The sequence below is a fragment of the Malaclemys terrapin genome, chromosome 1, assembly GCF_027887155.1.
Source record: "Malaclemys terrapin pileata isolate rMalTer1 chromosome 1, rMalTer1.hap1, whole genome shotgun sequence".
In the NCBI taxonomy this organism is placed as follows: domain Eukaryota; kingdom Metazoa; phylum Chordata; order Testudines; family Emydidae; genus Malaclemys; species Malaclemys terrapin.
In genome coordinates this window covers 47,361,419-47,375,982 of record NC_071505.1, presented here as the reverse complement: position 1 = coordinate 47,375,982, position 14,564 = coordinate 47,361,419, and the positions used below count along the sequence as shown (strand labels likewise).

Sequence of the window (14,564 nt, the reverse complement as noted above, 5' to 3'; positions counted from 1 at the left end):
TCCAACCCCCTGCTCAAAGCAGGACCAACCCCAACTAAATCATCCCAGCCAGGGTTTTGTCAAGCACCACCTCTCTAGGTAACCCATTCCAGTGCTTCACCACCCTCCTACTGAAATAGTTTTTCCTAATATCCAACCTAGGCCTCGCCCGCTGCAACTTGAGACCATTGCACCTTGTTCTGTCATCTGCCACCACTGAGAACAGCCTAGCTCCATCCTCTTTGGAACCCCCCTTCAGGTAGTTGAAGGCTGCTATCAAATCCCCCCTCACTCTTCTGCAGACTAAACAAGCCCAGTTTCCTCAACCTTTCTTCATAAGTCATGTGCCCCACCCCCCATTTTTATTGCCCTCCGCTGGACTCTCTAATTTGTCCACATCCTTTCTGTAGTGGGGGACCCAAAACTGGATGCAATACTCCAGGTGTGGCCTCACCAGTGCCAAATAGAGGGGAATAATTCCTTCCCTCGATCTGCTGGCAATGCTCCTACTAATGCAGCCCAATATGCTGTTAGCCTTCTTGGCAACAAGGGCACACTGTTGACTCCTATGCGGCTTCTCATCCACTGTAATCCCCAGGTCCTTTTCTGCAGAACTGCCACTTAGGCTAGGTCTACGCTACGGGGGCGGGAGGGGGGTCGACCTAAGATACGCAACTTCAGCTACGTGAATAGCGTAGCTGAAGTTGCGTATTTTAGGTCGACTTACCTGGCTGTGAGGACAGCGGCGAGTCGACCGCTGCTGCTCCGCCGTCGACTCCGCTTCCGCCTCTTGCCGCAGTGGATTTCTGGAGTCGACAGCAGAGCGATCAGGGATCGATTTTTATCTAAGGGGCACGAACACCTTTATACCCACCCTCCCCTGGACTCTTTGGTGGTCGATAAGGCCAAATAGAGAGAGCGCCAGGGGCTCCAAGGCTCCACCCCTAAAAACAGGGACACCAAGAAGCTGGACCTATTTGGCCGAAAGGTCTATTCGACCGGAGGCCTGCAGCTCCACATAGCCAACCAGCAGGCCATTGTAAGCCGCTACAGACATAACACCTGCTTGGCAACGGCTAATTCATGGAGCTCCTGCCTCACGATTCTCAGGTGGATTTCTCCGCACTGGTAGAGGAGGGGAAGTTGGTCTCCTGGGCTTCTCTGCAAGCAGCTCTGGATGCAGTGACTTAACAGAGATGCTTTTTGAAACTTTGCACTTTTAGAGAGAGGTAAAGGATTGACTCTGTGTGCACAAATATGCAGAGGGACCATATGGTTGAGGTCTGTTATTTCTCACCTCTAGTTTGTTTGTTTATTTATTTACTAATTTAAAACATTTTTGCTGTAAAGGAGCATGTTATCTCTGGAGACACAAATCCACCATTTGAGAACTGCAAAACTAAGCATCTCTGATGGTATCTTTTAGACTGAGCACTGAATCCCATTCGGTAGATAGAAAGATTAACCTAAATAATTTATATAGAAGCCCCTGGAACCTCATAAGATTGGGTCCCTAATCCATGAATTATTGGAACTCATTTACAAAACTTTTCTTAAACATTACTTGAATATGTTGTCTCATACTATAGAATTAGAATTTATAATCTCTATTCCATATGAGATATCTTTGAGTTTTAATTAAGATACATTATACATTATAGCTATCTTTAGATAAAATGCTTTTTGAGGAAAAACTTGTCAAAAAATCCGATTTAAATAAAAAAAAAAAATCATTGGTTTTTATCCACCATGCTCTGCAATCACATCAGCCAGCTCCCTCAGCACCCTCGGATGCATTGCATCCATCCCTATGGACTTGTACATGTCCATCTTTTCTAAATAGTCCTTAATCTGTTCTTTCACCACTGAGGGCTGCTCACCTCCTCCCCATACTGTGCTGCCCAGTGCAGCAGTCTGGGAACTGACCTTGTCTGTGAAGACCGAGGCAAAAAAATCATTGAGTACTTCAGCTTTTTCCACATCATCTGTCACTAGGTTGCCTCCTCCATTCAATAAGGGGGCCCACACTTTTTCCCTGACCTTCTTGTGGCTAACATACCTGTAGAAACCTTTCTTGTTATCCTTCACATCCCTTGCTAGCGGCAACTCTAATTGTGCTTCGGCCTTCCTGGTTACACCCCTCCATGCTCGAGCAATATTTTTATATGCCTCCCTAGTCACCTGTCCAAGTTTCCACTTCTTGTAAGCATCTCTGTTAAGGCAAGCTGGTCGCCTGCCATATTTACTATTCTTTCTGCACATTAGGATGGTTTGTTCCTGCACCCTCAATACGGCTTCTTTAAAATTTAGAACTGAGATCTAACCCAACCTTTTTCCACCAAAAGCATCAGATTTTCAGTCCCTTCATTGTGCTTTATTATTGGAAAATAACAATTGCTATCCTCTCCCCCCCCACACCCCTCCACATGTGATCTGGAACAAAATAGCCACTGTGTCATTTCTTCAAGTTGCTGGCCCTTGGTCAGGGCACATTTTCTCTCCCTTGCTAGAACCTGGGAAGAGGTTGATATCTGGCAGACTCTCAGATGCCAATTCCTCCTTCACCAGGGACTCAGGCTAGGCAGTCTTCATCCAAAATAAACCTGTTTTATTGTCTTCTGCGGACATCACTTCATGGCAGGGGAATGGGAGTGTCCCCTCAGTTGGCAGACTTTAAGCACTAGAACTATCTGCATGTAGCTGAGGGAACTGGTCTATAAAATCATAATGGTATGGGGAATGTGAATAAGGAAGTGTTATGTACCCTTTCACATAACATAAGAACCAGGGATCATCCAATGAAATTAATAGACAGCAGGTTTAAAACAAATATAATGAAGTACTTCACACAACACACAGCCAGGGGATGTTGTAAAGGCCACAGTTCTTTGAACAGGATACAAAAAGAGATCTAGATAAGTTCATGGAGGATAGGTCTATCAATGGCTATTAGCCAAGATGGTCAGGGACAAGACCCCATGCTGTGGGCATACCTAAACCTCTGACTGCCAGAAGCTACGACTGGATGATGGGAGGGATCACTTGATAAATTGCCCCGTTTCATTCGTTCCTTCTGAAGCATCCGGCACTGACCACTCTCAGAAGAAAGAATGCTGAGCTAGATGGACCATTGGTCTAATCCCATATGGCGATTCTTGTGTTCTGTTTTTGTGGTAGCTACTTCAGATATAGATTTGCATTTGTCCTCTTGAGCGAATATTGCAATATCTGACCTTGTTTTTAAGCACTTATTAGTAACTCTATAATAACAAACCACTGTGGGCATGTTCAATAAAAGGGAAGTGTGGAAACTGGAAAAGGAATTACCATTTGAGCTTTATAAAGATTGGGTCTTTTAAGGGCAAAGAAGATTACTACAGGAACGATGGAAAACCTCTTTAATTTCAGAAGGGTCACCCCAGTTTTTGCTCTATTCCTATTTTAAAAACACTAAATTATTATAGATGTACATTTTTGGAAAGCAGCAGATGTGCTTTTTTTTTTTTAGTGGTTCACTTTGATGCACGTAACTAACGTGAGACGTGGCCTGCAGTTAGGGTGCTAACTGCCTATATTCCTCCAAATTTATAGAAAAATATGTCGAAACTGCAAATGTGGCCAGGAAGAACATGATGTCCTCACAAGCAACGAGGAAGATCGGAAAGTGGGGAAGCTCTTTGAAGATACAAAATACACAACCCTTATTGCAAAGCTGAAAACTGATGGAATTCCCATGTATAAACGCAACGTAATGATACTGACTAATCCGGTGTCTGCCAAGAAGAATATATCCATCAATACTGTGACATATGAATGGGCTCCTCCTGTTCAGAATCAGACACTGGTAAGAAATGCAGAACTTACTTTCTGCTTAGTGATAACATTTTCCTGGAGTGTGGGTTTGTGGTTTTTTGTTTGTTTGTTTTCTATTTTGGTGGTTGAGGGGGAGACAGTGGGAATCCACAGGAAGGGTCAACATTTATGGATCTTGTATAGGATCAAGTCCTTGTTTTTGATTTGATTGTATCTCTGATCCTTGTTTTATAGCTCTTAAAATTCCCAGTTGCTTCAAAACCTGATTCTCTCGCCCTCTTTCCCCCTATACCTCTCAAATAAAAGTGTGCTGGTATTCAGCCTGCCCCACCTATGTCTTCATACAGATCTCAGTATTTTATAGTTTACTGCACACTGTCTGTCTGTGAGGTTTTTACTTTGGAAGTGGTGGGGAAGAGGCCATGTTCTTGTCTAATAGTTAGGATTAAACGTTGCATTAGGCATATGCCTTTAGTAATGGCACTTAAGAGAATTTACAAATGCCCAAATCTGTCCTTGCTAGAAGGACTGAAAGAAATGGGATGTACTGTTTTAAAAAAAAAAAAAAAATACAATTTATGTCATTGTTTAAAGTAAAGGGAAACACTCAATGCTGCACGTTTGTTACTGTATATGGTAAGAACAAGCTCAGTGTTGACATCTAAAAGAAAAGCTCCCTTCAGTTTGTTAGCAGCTCAACCAGATGAGACACTTGGATAGCCTTTTGGGGATTTTTATTTTACTTTTTAACTTGAATTGTTGACTTTATGTACTGGAGTGCAATCTGATCCATAGCTGGAGATTCTCTCTTTATGGCCTGCTTCAAACTATGCTAGGACACAGTATCTCTTTTCAGTGATTTGCTTAAAATTACATATGCTAAACCCTGCAGTACTTAACATTCATTTACAGATCGTATTTTTAGTTTTGTACTTGCTTTCCTGAAACTACATCTTCCTCTTTTGCTACAGTTATTTGTAACCAGTTCCGTGCCCTGAGCAAGCTGCCGAATGATTTTTGGTTCAGTTTCTCCATCTGTAAAATACTTAACTATTTTACATACATGTTGACAATGTTTTCAGAGTGCTATATAAATATTAAGTATTGTTGGAGATTACTTACGGGAGTAAATACTACAATTTTTTTTAATGCAGTAATAGACTTGGAATCAAGCATGTCTTTCATGTTGGGCAGAAGTCAGTTAATCTACTGCATTCATCTTGAGCTACTAAAATTTGGGAGCTTAATGTTTATATAGAAGATTTTGCTAGTGATTAATTTGACTGTTGCTGGTTTTAGCCACGTGTTTAAAAAGCTAGATTCCATAATTGAAGTGGCATCTGATATCTAATTGTTCCTGGTTTAGGCTAGACAATATATGCAGATGCTTCCAAAGGAGAAACAGCCTGTGGCTGGCTCAGAAGGTGCTCAGTACAGGAAGAAACAGTTGGCTAAGCAGCTGCCTGCTCATGATCAGGATCCTTCGAAATGCCATGAGTTATCTCCTAATGAGGTGAAGCAGATGGAACAGTTTGTGAAGAAATACAAGAATGAGGCACTTGGTGTGGGAGATGTCAAGTTCCCTAGTGAGGTGGAAGCTAAAGCCACTGACAAGAATAATGCAAATAATGGTGACAGAAGCACCTCAGCAGCTGTAGGAGCAATGGAGGACAAGTCATCAGGTCAAAAAGGATCCCAGTATGTAAGTATAAAGATAGCAGCAGGTAATAGCAAAGGCTACAGGTAGACTGCTGTCAGATACCATTCAAACTACTATTTTAACCTATTGAGCTTGTACATTGGAGGTATTTGAAATATCCTTAAATGCATGACTCTTGGCAGTATTAAATAAAAGTATACCGCAAATACCTCTAAGCTTCCTAACTATGTAGACTATTATACCTTATTCTCCTAAATAATATAACAGTGTGGTTCATAAAGAGGTGATCATGGATGAGAGTAGTGTTCTTTCTTTATGCTATAAACTAATCTCGTAAGGGGAAGGAATGTTCTTAGTAGTCTATTCTCTCTCTCCTCTTGCTGGGAAGGGAAGATTTTCCGAGGTAACTTAACTTGCTGACTTTTACCTAGAACTAAAAGACCAAAATATTATATATTCCTAATAAAGTAAGTTTCCTCACCAGTCAGACTGTATAACTGATTGATATTTTGACTAGTCAGATTTTCATGTTGAGAACTACATTTTCTTTCTCTAGTATGGTCTTCAGTTCTATGCAGTGTTGAAGGGAAGGCATTCATTCCCAGTACTGGTAGTAAAATTTTATTGTCTCAACAAGATCTGAATAAGATCTCTTAGTTGACAGTTCCACAAAAATGAAGCAAATAAATACTACTCTTGTGTTCTTTTATATTCTTATACAAGTATGTTTTAACCATACTTGCTTTGTTAGGATTAGAGATTGCAAACTCCTGCTGTGTATATCTCTGATAAACTGCACTTCTTTATACACAGGTAACTGAGGGTTAGACTGAACCACAGGTGACTTGTTACCAGAATTTAGGACTTTACCATTTACTTTTTACTTATTGCCCCTCCTACTCTTGCTATTGGGGTTCAAAGAGTAGATAGTGAAATTTATTGGAATTCATATTATTCACCTCAACCATTTACAAGGGACTGCTACAACTGAATGAAAGTGTTTTTAGTAACTTCAGAATATCTCAGAAAAAAACATGGAATAATGCATGGAAGGCATGGGGCTGGTGGGGGAGGAATCTGTAACTTTAGAGTTCATTCTCTAAGTGTATCATAAGAGTTATTCCTAACATAAGACTAGATTCTGTAGCATTTTGTCTAGTGTATTCAAAGCTTTTAAACTAAGTGTGGACTGATGCAGTTAAGGAACTCTATCTGACCATCTCTGCAATCCTTATTCAACTGTTGCAGCAAACTAGATATTGGTAACTACTTTTTGAAATAAATAACCAGACTGCCATTGCAGTAATGGTTGCTGCTACCGCATGTTAAAATAACGTGCCCATGTGTAGCAAATCACCTATTGACAGGCCATGGTGAAATTAAGCCATAATACAACAAGATACGTCATGAGTCAGAACCTTCTTCTCATGATACTGCAGCAGCAATATCTTTCGTGTTACAAAATAAACTCTCTAATATTTTCTTAGAAGCACCCTCTTATGCAAAGTGTGATACCTTGCAACACACCCTAATGATGAACTGCTCTGGAAATATATTGGCTTTAGGGAAACATCACTCACAACCCACTGTGGAGGAGCATTTACAGAAAATGCCCTGCTGCCAGTTTTCTCCCATTTAAATCTCCTAGGAATGTGTAAGCTAAAGCACCTCAGTGTAGCATGATCTGCCCTGGTAAGAAGGAGTCAAATAGTGATATTATGACCCATATATATTTGTGTGTTTCCAAACTGAATTTAAAGGGGGATGGTTGGGAGTCTCCCAATACCTTGATAAAACCAAATTTTTACCTATATTAGGGCACACCCAAATACATATTTTCATTAAAATGAACTTTTTTGTTTTCTTATAAATAAGAAGTCTTGTAGAGCAGGGAGATTGGATAGTCAGGATTCAGTGAGTCAAACTTTATCTGTCTGGTGCAGGAAAAAATCTTGTGTGAACAATGCCCCTCTTTGTCCCACTAGGGTTAGTGGGTTGTAGGGGAGGTGGAGTCCATGGAGGTCTTACTATGGCTCAAATTGAAACTAATTGGAGACAATGGCAAGTTTTCCTATGGGAGCAGAACCAGGCCTGAAGTAAGGATATGAGCCAAAAGAATATTTATTATTTCTAGTGCTTTTCCCTTCAGATGTTTCCCTGCCCCCCTTTTTTTTTTAATTTGGACTCTCCCTTTCATGTACACTTCCTGGAGATATTTTATTTGAAAGGAGTGAAAAGCAGAGTAGAACATTTTATTGACTTCAGTTTTGGGGAAAAAATGAAAGGAGCCAACCAGAATAGAGGGATTGCAGCAGCAGTGGAGAGTTTCATATTCACAGTATAGCTATTGGAGGGAGGAAAAGAGGCACACCGTGAAACAAAACCAATCAGTGCAGGCAAGTGCGTAAGTGATAAATAAACAGTGTAGCATACACCATCTCTAATGTCAAATTGGCGGACAAAACCACTTCAATATAGAATATAAATATTAGTAAAACAATATGCCTAGACTTCTTGGAACCTATTTGTAGTATGATTGTGTTTATACTTTTCTCTTCCTTCCCCCTGCCCAAAGATAGATAATTGGACAACAGCCCTGAGTGGCTCAGCAGCACAGGAGTGTAGGCTTAACACACAGATTTTTGAAATAAGAACAATATGTGCCTTCTATGTTTGGCAGATACAGCCACTATTTTATAATCTCTTCTCAATACTTAAAAGTATATGGCCTTATTCTTATGTTATATGATCCAACTATTGGTTTCACTAGTTATTCCTCATTCTCACAAAGAGTTGGTCCATAGAATACTAGATTAGCTAATGCGATAATGGTCACTCACCTTTTGGGTGCTGTTCTTGACTCTTCACAGATTCATAGACTCCAAGGCCAGAAGGGACCACGGTTATCATTTAGTCTAACCTCCTGTATGACACAGCTTACAGAACTCCTGTAGTAACATGTACTAATTTACTTTCATACTGTTCCATGAGCCATGTGAAATTTTCTGGTGGTCTCAGTCCAGTTCTAGTGGATAAATATACACATTGCAAAAACCACCCTCCAGTGAATTAGCTTTGGTGCTATGCTAGCATAGCATCAATCTCCTTGTATTATTGCTTAATTAAACCTATTGTTTGACCTGAGATAAAACTTTCTAACCTTGACCTTGGGAGTAACTCCACCTCCTTAATTTTAGGCTGGGAAGTTAGGATTTACTGAAATACAAATTGTGGGATTTTTTTTTATATAGATATATTTTATATATCCTCATTTTATATCTAACTTAATTTGGATGGCTTCATTGTAGTCCTGCTACCGCTGCAAATTAAACATGAAAGAAGGTGATCCAGCCGTTTATGCTGAGCGTGCTGGATACGACAAACTGTGGCACCCCGCTTGCTTTGTCTGCTGCACCTGTAGTGAACTTCTGGTGGACATGATCTACTTCTGGAAGAATGGAAACCTATATTGTGGAAGACACTACTGTGACAGTGAGAAACCCCGATGTGCTGGATGTGATGAGGTAGGGAAAGCCCCCAGTCCCCATCCTGTGTTCATATTTAGAATACTGGTTTTTTACTGCAAACCAGTCTTTTCTTCTGAAAATAATTGAATATTAACGAAACAGTGCTATACAAAGGGATGAATGATACATTTTAATTATCAATTAAATGAGAGATGACATATATGTGGAATACAATGCAGTTAGCTTGGTCTTGCTTAAGTCTTTCTTGCTAAGGACGCTAGGTGGAGTGCCTTGCTAAATTATACAAATATCTTAACGTAAAATGCAGAGAGCAGACTGATTAATGCCATTGGAATCTACTGCATTAACAGCGTCATTAGAGGGTCTCTGAAACAAAGCCAAGCAAATGTAACTTTAAATGTGCATGGAATATACACTTAAATGTGCAGGAACAATCTGGATTCAGAAATAGTGGAATCAAATGACCAATTTTGGAAACCTGGCAACATGCCTTGTTAGTGGTATAAAGTTTCCTAGACAGAAATACTGTTCAAATCATACATTTGTGGTGGTTTTCCCCCATAGCTGATATTCAGCAATGAATATACCCAGGCAGAGGGTCAAAACTGGCACCTGAAACACTTTTGCTGCTTTGATTGTGACTGCGTCTTGGCTGGGGAAATCTATGTCATGGTAAATGACAAGCCTGTCTGCAAACCATGCTACGTGAAGAACCATGCTGTGGTAAGATACTTCATGTTATCTTGATTTGTAAGAAATGAGAATGACTACAATAACTTCTGATGGTACAGTATACAATCACATTCTCATCCATGCTATCTAAGGTATGAATTGTTTCAATTTGGGTCAAAGTCCATCAGTTGTCTTCTACTTTCATTTGATACTGAAATAATTTTCTAATTTGTGTATATATAGAAGCAGTTTAAAAGAATGCAATATGTTAACCTACTAGACAACTTACAGAGCATTTAGTATGTAAACTTGAACCAAGACTTCCTAGAAACTGAAAGATTTGAAAATGGGCTAATGATGATTTTGTGGGTGAGGTAATATATCTTTTAATGGACCAGCTTCTCTTGGTGAGAGACAAAGCTTTCAAGCGTACAAAGAGCTCTTCTTCAGGTCTGGGAAATATATTTAGCTTTGACACTCTGAGTACATTTCCCAGATCTGAAGAAGAGCTCTTTGTAAGCTCAGAAGCTTGTCTCTCTCACCAACAGAAGTTGACCCAGTAAAAGATATATGACCTCCACCACCTTGTCTCTCTAATATCCTGGGACCAACACAGTACAACAACACTGTATACAATAATGACGACTTGTGTAACTTACTAGGATAGCAGGATGGTTTTAAGATTTAGGAGACATTAAGTCATTTTGCTAACATAAACCATGGCTACTACCATTTTCACACTTTCACACTGTCAGTTTCATCACTACACCATCAGTGGCTTTTTATCTCAGATGTCGTCATTACCTTTCAGGTATTACTGATTACACATAAAGTAATAGTGCAGATCATCATGAAGTAGGAAGTGAGTTCCCCAGCAGGTCAGAATGACTAGGCAGCCCTGCTTTGCCTTCTCCTCTGAGGCTATAAACAGCATAATTGTTCACAGTTAAGTTACTGCACTGCCCTTTCTAAGCAAGCACATTTATTCTTGAGGTGAAAGAACCTACACACATGCTAATAAGCTTACCAAAGCTCACTCCAGTTCCAACAAGGAGTCTAGCAGATGAACAGTCCTTAAATCCCATACGAGGGGTGTTCTGTGGTCACAGGTTCATAACACCTGTTTGCTCTGACCAAGAATGTTCATGACTAAATCACTCCTTTATACAGTTTGGGACTCTGATTTGTCCTCGTGTAACAGATGATCAGCTGACAAAGGCCCCCTCAGGGTGGGGTTGCCAAAGGCTGAGCTCTTGTATAACTGGAGAGGGTACATTGTTTTAAACAGTCCTCTAACGCTCATAACACTTTCCAGGGTTTACATTAGTCAGGTCTCCCCCCACAGACCTTACATACAATCCCACAATAATACAAACTCATTTGCATTTGTAATACAATGAACTCCTAAGATACTTAGACTTAATTCAGTAAGGTTTGTCCAGAATACTGCAGGATATTGCCATATCTGTCACAACAGGAGCTACTGACCATACTGGATTGTGTTACGGAAATCAGTGGGTGAAAAATGCAAGTAATTGCAGAGGTCAGTGATGGTGCGAGGTAACTTCCCCTACGCTGGCTATGCAATTCATCAGGTCTGTTAATGCTGTGTTGTCAGTGGCAAGCTGTTCCAATAATGACAATGACCCTGGACGTGGCATTTAATATGGTGCTGTGTACAACATATAGCATAATGAGGACTTGTCCTGGTTGGCCCCTCAAGTCACCATCGCTATATAAATGTTTAAGTTTAGGCTCTATTGCAATGGGTTCTTTAATTTATTTTTTTATTTTAATTTTTAAACACTAGTGCTTGCTCGTTCGCTTATTTTTTAACATGTACGCTGACTACTTGAAACCATCTGATAGCCAAGTTAGCTTTAAAGCTTTCTTTTGGCCTAGAAGAGTTCTTACAGTATTTATTCCCCTTTGTGCATCTGTCATTCCCAGCCAGTAATTCCTATTGCCTTCCATGAGTTCTATCTTCTCCTCAAATTGGAGAGAGAATGTGTTTATAATTTGATTGCTGTTTTCACTCATCAGGTTTGTCAAGGCTGCCATAATGCTATTGATCCAGAAGTTCAGCGTGTAACCTACAACAACTTCAACTGGCATGCCACAACAGAGTGCTTCCTGTGTTCCTGTTGTAGCAAGAGTCTAATTGGCCAGAAATTCATGCCAATAGAAGGAATGGTCTTCTGCTCAGTAGAATGTAAGAAAAAAATGATGTCTTAAGAAGGGGAATATGTACATGAAACTAAGTATCCCCATGTTTCAAAGTCATTGCATTTTTACTGTAAAATGCAATATCTGGGCATTTTAAAATTGGCATATTCCCAAAGACTCTGAATGAATAACCAAGAAACTTGCTCTGTAACTTACTTTCTTTAACTATGAGTAATACTTTGTGAAAGTTTCATATTTCTCTATTCTTTATGGTATTGCTTTAGAGCACTTAATGCTAACTTTTTCATATCCCAGATATGTAGAAAAATATGATGTGAGCTACATACCTTAAGAGCTGTCTTCACCAAGAAGACTTTCCTTTATCCTTCTTTTGTAAAATGTAGGATAGAAAACAAGCTTAGAACTAACAGAGCATATTTCCTGGGTGTGGCTCTTTATGTGAGTGATACATACAGGTTTCTCACTTCAGTTAGGGCAGTAAATTAATTTAACGGTTTTAAAAGCATTCCTGCTTTCATCGAGCAATTTGCTAAAGCCAAACATTTTGTCTAAAACAAAAATGCACCCAGATTTATAGAACAACTCAATAAAAGCGGAATGCAATCTGTCACTTAATCTTCTTAATTTACTCTCCCTGAAAACAACTTAACTTTTTAGTAGGTGTACATGAAAACTAAAGAAAACTGTTGTCAAGCTGGAATATATGAGTGAGGATTCATTCTTCTAGTTCAACAAGCGTAGGCCAGTCTGATTTTTGAGCATATCCTTTCTCCTCCTCTGTAAAGAATTGTAAACTGGCTTTTCCAGTATTTGTGAATGCCCTTTTCCTAACTTGTGCAATTTATCAAGGGGCATGGCACAGAATAACACATCTATTTTATTCTGAGAATCTGGCATTCTATGAAAGGTGAATAACTTTACATTTTGAGTGATCTGAATTTTTATCCAGAAGTTAGTGGCATATGTTGTAAATTCTTAGCAGCAGCAGAAACAAATGGATAGTTTTCTCACAAGACCCTTTCAGTATTTGTATTTGAACAAAAACTTTACAGCTTCATATTAACTTTACTTACTCTAGAACTCAAAATGGATTAAATATTGTGATTATTTTGGGGAGAGATCTGATGGGGAGGGGCTAAAATTTACATTTGTTTACTTTCTAAGAATAGATTCTATGCTGAAATGTCTTAATCTGTGTAATACAGGTGCCAAACATGAATGAAAGAGATGTTGGTCTTGTAAAGAACTATGCAAATTTTCAAATTCATCTCTTTAAAAATTACACGTCCTGTATGTACCTTAATGCTCACAAATAAAAAAGCTTTGCTCAACTTAAGTTGCATAATTTCTATTCCACTCTTTTAATTGCTGTATTATGCCTTTACTGCAGCAGGGGGAGTTAATTGTCAAGGACAAAAAAAAAAGTCTTTGGGTAACGATTTTAAGCTTCGCACTGTTCTGAAGATAATACTTGTTCCTGTTGTCTTTTTATGCACTTTAGAATACAGAAGGGAAAGGTCTGTTCAAACCATGTACTGATCATGATCTTGATATGAATTTATACAACTTTGTTCAAATACCACTAGTTCCAATTTTGTATCAAAGGTCTTGTGCTTAAGGCACAGGACTGGGAGCCCTGAGGGCTATGATTTCTCTCAGCTTGTCTGCTGAGTGAGACTGATGTGCTAGAACTGCACAGAAGCATTGAGGCCTTTGTAAAGTGCTTTGAGAGCCAATGAGTGTGCTGCAAAATACCACAGTTGGAACTACATGAACAATAACCAATTTAGTATTGCAGTCTAGCATAGGGGTTCTCAAACTGGGGGGGTTGGGATCCCTCGGGCTTGCAAGGTTATTACATGGTGGGTCGTGAGCTGTCAGCGTCCACCCCAAACCTTGCTTTGCCTCCAGCATTTATAATGGTGTTTTAATATAGAAAAGTGTTTTTAATTTATAAGGGGGATCGCACTCAGAGACTTGCTATGTGAAAGGGGTCACCAGTACAAAAGTTTGAGAAACACTGGTCTATCAGGACACAAACATAGGTTTCCTGGACCCTTTATTATGGAAAATTGTACAACCGTCTCTTTGGGCTTGAGACATCCTAACAGCCCAAGAGGACATACCTAAAGTGCATGTCCCTGAACTTGTACCACCATGGACTGTGATCTTGCAAGCTAAGCAGGTTCAGGCTGTGTCAGTAGCTAGATGGGAGACATCCAAGGAAAACACATGTGCTATAGGAAGTGGTGGGGTGATTCCCATGAACAACTCTTTGAATTAGTACTGAACCAAAGACCTGTCATGCTGGTGGAGGCACCATCTGTTGGATGAGAATAAAACAAGGTCCAATTGCTTCTAAAGATGTAACTGCTGCTTTTTTGCAAGTGTTGGGTGGATCTGCCGTGATGTCTGACCAAATTCCATTCTAGTAATAGCATGTGATCTCCCTAAATGATCCTTTAATTGGCCAAGATGTTCACTTTCTGTCCTTCAACTGTCATGGGATTTTGCTGTTCCCAAGGTAATGGCAACATTCAGACATCCCAGAGGGGCTGGTTGTAGTGATGATTAAATGATACAGTTTCACACCTTGAGGCTTATAGATGGCACTGTGTCTGAGTATTAGACAAAACTGCCAAATTGAGGCAATGCATGTTCATCTTCTCATTGAGTGACTGACAGTCATTAATTAAATTTGCCAAGCTGAAACCCAGTGTTTTGTAGTAATGAGCTCATTGCTTTCTCAAGCATGCCAGCCTGGC

The 14,564-nt window shown here is 39.7% G+C and overlaps 1 protein-coding gene across 1 annotated transcript in view; it reads left to right on the top strand.

Moving 5' to 3' along the window:
* The window catches only part of TES (testin LIM domain protein), a 37,769-nt gene extending 24,639 nt beyond the window's left edge, over nucleotides 1-13,130 (top strand). The window contains exons 3-7 of the mRNA XM_054023746.1: nucleotides 3,571-3,823; nucleotides 5,159-5,494; nucleotides 8,761-8,976; nucleotides 9,505-9,663; nucleotides 11,656-13,130. Coding sequence (XP_053879721.1) covers nucleotides 3,571-3,823; nucleotides 5,159-5,494; nucleotides 8,761-8,976; nucleotides 9,505-9,663; nucleotides 11,656-11,847 — 1,156 coding nt within the window. The 3' untranslated portion in view covers nucleotides 11,848-13,130. The remainder of the gene's footprint in view (nucleotides 1-3,570; nucleotides 3,824-5,158; nucleotides 5,495-8,760; nucleotides 8,977-9,504; nucleotides 9,664-11,655) is intronic.
* The last annotated feature ends 1,434 nt before the right edge of the window (nucleotides 13,131-14,564 follow it).